General features: G+C 42.2%; 1 protein-coding gene across 8 annotated transcripts in view; it reads right to left on the bottom strand.

Moving 5' to 3' along the window:
• Positions 1 to 2563: 2563 nt before the first annotated feature.
• Positions 2564 to 6268, bottom strand: part of SNX5 (sorting nexin 5) — a 25761-nt gene continuing 22056 nt past the window's right edge. For all 8 annotated transcript variants that reach the window (XM_077872083.1, XM_077872086.1, XM_077872089.1 and 5 more), the window contains 2 exons: positions 4526 to 4611; positions 2564 to 3400 (listed from right to left, as the gene is read on the bottom strand). In XM_077872083.1, coding sequence (XP_077728209.1) covers positions 3350 to 3400; positions 4526 to 4611 — 137 coding nt within the window. In that variant the 3' untranslated portion in view covers positions 2564 to 3349. The remainder of the gene's footprint in view (positions 3401 to 4525; positions 4612 to 6268) is intronic.

The raw sequence follows: 6268 nt of genomic DNA, 5'->3' as shown, positions 1-6268 counted from the left end.
TTAACAAAACCTGTGCGGGGCGGGGCTGCTGACAGGGGGCGGGCAGTGGGAAGACAAGATGCCAGAGGTGTTCAGGCGGCAAAACCATGGAGATCAGCCCAGAGATACTTAGCAGCTAGGAACCTCCAAAAATCACAACTCTGGCATCCCTAAATTGTTTTCCATAAACAACACTACATGTATGGCTCAAAAACAAAACAAACAAATCCATCTAATAACTTTTTAAAGTCTTTTGGTAATCTCTATACCCAACTCAAACTTATGACCCCAAGTCCCACACTTCCAACTGAGCCAGCCAGGCACCCCTAATAACCGACTTTTATAATATAGAGGACGTTCTAGTTTATACATACATGTATTGCTCAGCATGTATGACCATTATAGTCTGAAATAAAGATCAGAAACAAAAAGCAAATACCTTTGGTGACAAAGCAAACTTCAGATGAGTAATCTGCTCTGCCCGCCCAGGCAAAAGGATCCGTACATTCAGGGGAGGAGATGTGAAAGGGTTCTCCCAGCCTTCATTCTGGGTAGGTCACTTGGTCCAGCTCTGAACCACCTCCCCCATGCTCCCCTACCCCCGCACATTACCCCACAGCTTTGTGCGACACCAGTCCTGGAAGGCAAATTCCCAGAACCGGAGCAGCTTCAGCAACAGACATTGTCTTGGGTCACCAGGGACCAGAGGCCCACGTCCTGAAGAGGACTGCTGGTCTGGGAACACACCATCCAGAGTACTTGAAATCTTTGGTCCCATGACATTTCTCTTCCTGCCTCAAGATGATCCTTTGAGCAGCCCTGCAGGACCACCAAGCTCTCCCCCTCAGCTGCCCTGAGGCCCCACAAGAGGGTGTGTGGCTGCCCTGGGAGCATCTGCCGCCTACAGGCGGAAGCCTGATGGTGCAAGGTGCATAACTTCCCAGTCTGCAGGAAAGAGCTTCCAAGTGAAAAGCCACAGGGCTGGGTCTAGGCATTCTCTAACCTTGCAAACCCAAAAGGTGGGCAAGGCAAATGCTGACACTCAGAAAAACAGAGGTGGGTCAAGTGAACCTGTGGGGAGGCAGCTAGCCCACAGATAGTGCTTAATGACCAAAATTTACAGACTATGGTGGTCTTCCCTGGTCTATCTGTAGGGAGGATGCATCACCTCTGAACAGTGGCTGCATATGCTACAATGCAACATCCCTGCAATCACTAGCGGTCAGGCTCACTGAACACCCCCACAGATCATTCTGAAGTGACCCCAATTCACCCACTGGGCTTACATTTTGAAATGCCCAAAGCCCACTGTCCCTCCTAGGTTCCTCAGCAGCTAGTCTCCCCCTGGACTTTCTCCCTGCAGAGACCCACACACAAGTGGCCTTCCCTTTGCTCTGCACCCCTCCCCCCAAGCTCTGCAGCTGGTGGGACACACCAGCACCCAGCACACCGCCTGCCTTCAGGTTTCCAGGTGTCAGCTACTGCTGCCGGTCGGCCTGGTTCCTCAGGAATACTGAGCTCAAGACAGCACAAAGGCAGGGTTGGCTCTGTGGAAATACTCAGAACCCAATGGTTTCATGGAAAGGACTGGCAGATCCAATTGCGACTCAACTATCCTTGAAACCAAGAGACTGCAGAAAGCGCACACCTGGAAATGTACTCAATTGTACTTGAAATCATTGGTATAAAATTGAGAGGTACCTGAAGAATTGCTTCACTCAGCATGCAGGGTCAAGACTGAGGACCCCAAGTGTCCTGGCTGCTTATCTGACACCCAACCAGACCTAGTTCAAAGCGCAATAAGGCCCCAGTGAAGCATGGTGGATCTACAGCTGGAGCTCCTTAGACAAGCTGTGACCCAGGGACAGTTACCCACCTCAAGCACACATAATAGCCTTTGTGCTACCATCAACAATATGGGGCTGCCAGGTAAGCAGGAAGACAAATGCACGCGGAAATCCAGGCCAGAGCTACTGCTGTATATAAATCCACTCATTTTGTGTACCAAGCTGCCTAAATATTAATAGAGAAGCCAGCTAGGTCTGGCCCGTTTAGTACATTTAGGTACCTGGCCAATTTTAGTTAACTGGCTGGGTGGGGAAGCAAGGCTTGAATGCCATTTAATAAAAAATGTTCCTGGTCGTGTTCAAGTATCAATATTCTGGTAACCCTCCTACCAGTTACAACTAATTAAAGAAAAGGGTAAAAGTGGTAGGTAAACACCTTTTAGTCTCAAAGATCTTCCCAATAGTTACTTACAAAGGCTAAGATGTGAAACTTCACAGGGAACCCCTGGCAGGCACTACCTTAAAAAGGACAGACTGAACCTCTCTGAGGACACAGCCATCACTTACTCTAAGCCTGTCAAAAATGCAAACTTGAATCAAACTGAAAGCAAACAGACAAACCCAGATCTGGGGACCTTCTAAAAAACTGGCCATCGACAGTCTCAAAAAATGTTAAGATCAGAACAGAGGCTAGGACAATGGGCAGAGACCTCAGAGCTGTCACCACCATCAAGGTTTAGCACCAGCTGCACGCTTGGGGCACACCTGGGCTTTGTTTTCCACAAAAACACTCCATATGGTAACATGATTATTTTATTATACACTTTTTATAAAAAGTCCAAACACACACATACCCTCCCGTTGTGATCAGGAAGGGGGCTCACATCTTTAATGTAGACTGCCCATCTTCTGAAGTAGGCCATATATTTGTTTTTACACAAGATACTTCTTTCTCTCCCCTAAAATATTTACAACCCAATTACACGCACGCACACACATACACACACACACAAAATGACCTGTAAAGGGTATATAAAGACAAATGAGATTTTCTTGCTCTTGTTATAGTACAATCACTTAAGATGTCTAACATACCATAAATGTAAGAAGGGGGAAAAAAATCACCTTAATTAAGGAATGGAATGTTTATGTTACCTGCAACTAGCAGCAGGCATATTCGTTGTCATTGGCACCTACTCTAAATTAACTGGTTTGTAGGGACATGAGCACATGAAACAGTGAGACAACATGTGCCAGGCATTGCTTGTACTTGTTTCCAGAAGGCACATGTTTCCTGCACTCTTTAATAACTAAAGACAAGTTACAGGAAAACTTAGCATTTAGATTCTGCCCACTTTGAGGTATTAAATGCATAAGGAAAATATTAGTTATGTCCAAGTAGCATGCAATAGAAATATTTTTAAACCAACATGGTTAAGTGTTAAGATTTTAGAAATCAAAATATTTATTCACATAATTTTTAACTAAAGTGAAAGGTAATAAATCTTCTGTGGTAATGATTTAAGTGCAAGTGATACTGGCTTTCTTTCACATTCGTGTCCTTCATTCATAGAAAAGGCAGATCAGTTGTTCTTGAACAAGTCAATGCAGCTCTGCAGGAGGGAGACATTGTTCTGAAAGAAAGATAAAAGTCAAGGTAGACCAATGAATCTCTGGAGTCCAGACCTCCTACATATCTCTAAGAATTCAAATCAAAACCACTGACAAGCTTTTCACAAGAAATTTTTTTAAAGCCAGTGCAAAACTGGGTTGGTCCTTTTCTTCATTAAATCACAACTGAACCTCAACCTACGACCTGTACCCTCTCCTTCTGAAGGTTTAAGACTGCCGCCTGGAGAGGCTCAGAGCTCCACCCAGGTTTGTTCTCAAATGCATTCACACTAATTTTGCTTATTGTGACTTAACCTAAATGCTATTTAAGATTTGCGTTTTGAAGTTGAAGGCCTTGAGAAGACCAGATAAAAAGGTGCTAATTTTAAGATTATAAATGATAAACATCCATACAGAACTTAGCACGAATACCGTTACAAAATTCTCTTTAAAGGAATTGAGAAAACTCAGAACACCCAGAACATTATGGGTACGATTTACGTATACATGACATTCTAAAACCACAGATGAAAAAGTCGTAAGACAATAGGACTTGGACTTAATCAAAAAGTAAATGTTGTAGTCAAAATAAATAAATTCTAAGTACATATGTATGTTCAAAGTCTTTCTGCGTAAACAAATGTTGATTGGCCAGTGACAGTTCTCTCCTACAGCAGCTTCCTGCTGATCCTGCTGCCCTGGGCCAGACAGCACTTCTAGGCTCCCATGCACTATACTGCAGGAGCCATGCCCAAAAACTGAGTGAATTGGTCTGTGCACCAAAAAGTCTTTAAAAGTTCCTTAGTTTTAGTATGTACCCAACACTGAAGACCATTTTTCTCCATCTTTTCTGTACCAAATTAAGCTACACACATTAAATATAGAAAGTTCTCCCTTTCTAAATAAGAAATCGGTATTAGAAGACACTAGTATGCTCTTCTCAAAAGCAGTATTTCATCATTATCTTACAGAATTTTAGTTTGCAGCAGAAAAAAATATTCCAACAAGTAACTCCCACCTATGTCACAGGAGATTAAAACCACAAAGGAAACCCCATCTGCCCAATGACATTGATATGGTGAACTGGGAAATAACTTGGGAAGGGGGAAACCTAAAGTTTCTGGCTTAATTTGAAGGAAAACACTCACCCTGGCATGCTTTATTTCCAGTTCAGACATTTCAATTAGATTCTTTCTAAATGCTGCCACTCTCTTTCGTTTGAAATTGATTAGTTCTAGAAAAGAAAGTTTACCAATAAAAGCTGAACAATTCTTAGGCTTAACCCCAAATATCATTCTTGCATATAATCTCCAGAGGCAAACAAGTTAAGACCCATTCATCACAATGTTCTACAGAATAGTGTACTTTTAAAAAATAAAATATACCTAAGTTTACATTTTTAATAAAGAGTATAAAAATCTAACACAGGGACAAATCTTAGGCAAGAACGACAGGCCTAAATTGTGCATTCAACTTTGCTTTGTTGATTTTCTTTAATCTCCTCTCAATTTGTCAGGGCTACAAAACTCTGGCCTGTATAATAACCTAAGATTTCAACTCAGTAGTTTCAAAGTCTGTTCTTTTCCTTATAAATCTTTCCTTTTTGGTGACACATCCGAGGGCCGCTGAGAATTGCCAAGCAGGGAGACCCCATCCCCCAAAGAGAAGACTACAATTTAAACTCCTGTTGTGAAAATGAAACACTATCTCCCAGATAAAGTCAAGACATATTCCCTTACTCTGGACTAGGTTAAGACAAGAAACTCCAGGCTATGGACTTGGATTTGGGTTACCACCATGGACTCATGATTTCTGAACAGAGTGAGTTAGTTACACACCCCTCTATTTCCTCAAGGTCCTAGAAGCAGACATATCCCAGGAGGAATGAGCAGAGCACTCACATCTTGTCACAATTCTGTTAAGTAAACAGAATGTGGGCTTCTGGAAGAAATGGTGATATCCAGGGCTAAGGAAGGACAGAAAACCTCTCTACTCTGTTCAAAACACTGGCGGATATATCATAAGCACACACCAACCTAAAGGTGCTTCTCTTTAAGTCTGGACAAATTGAGCACCAACATAAAAAGAGTACAATAATGAATTTAAGAACTATTTTCAAAAATAGAAACCCACGACTCTAATAATGACAAGGAATGGAATGTGGGAAAGAAGGGAAGGCTTGTGCTTAAAGGGTAATGATGCCAAGGGCTTGGAAAGAGAATGCTAGAACTGGCGAAGGGGAATCACCTCTCTCCAGAACCATCACAGTAAAGGCTGGCTAGGGCAAGAATCAACACAGACTAAAATTTAGGGAGAAGGTATGAGATCAAGGGCAGGCTATTGGCAAGGTCTTAAATTATCTCCCCATACATTGTTGATTAGTGACATGGGGGAAAAAAAAACTCACTACCTAGTGGAGAAACTGGGCAACACCTTGATTGGGTAATCAAATTTAACACCACAAATAAGAAGAAAACGGAACAGAACATGCCTTCAGATATGACACCTGAGAGACACATCACTCATTATTCTGCTGGAAATGCTTAAATACAACCTATTCATGAGAACAGCGCATCCAAAAATGAGGAACACTATTTGAAGAGAAACTGTGGTCCCTAAGAAGGGTTCCTTTCAAATTAGAGACACAAGAGCTATGGAAACCTAATGGGAACCCTATATGGGAGAATGTTATTGGGATAAACAAAATGAGACTACAGAGAACAGGTTGGAAATGTATTGTACCAAAGTTTACCAAAATCAGTAACTGTTTAGGGATCAAAGAATGATACACACAGCTTAACTTCAAGTGGTTGGGAAAAAAAAAAAAAAACCCATGCCATGCATTTATAAATACATACGTGGCACCACGTGTGCATGTGCAAGTGGTGAAA

This window comes from Canis aureus, chromosome 26 (genome assembly GCF_053574225.1).
Source record: "Canis aureus isolate CA01 chromosome 26, VMU_Caureus_v.1.0, whole genome shotgun sequence".
Taxonomy (NCBI): domain Eukaryota; kingdom Metazoa; phylum Chordata; class Mammalia; order Carnivora; family Canidae; genus Canis; species Canis aureus.
Note: the sequence above shows the minus strand (reverse complement) of the source record. Positions and strands in the feature narration are given on the sequence as shown.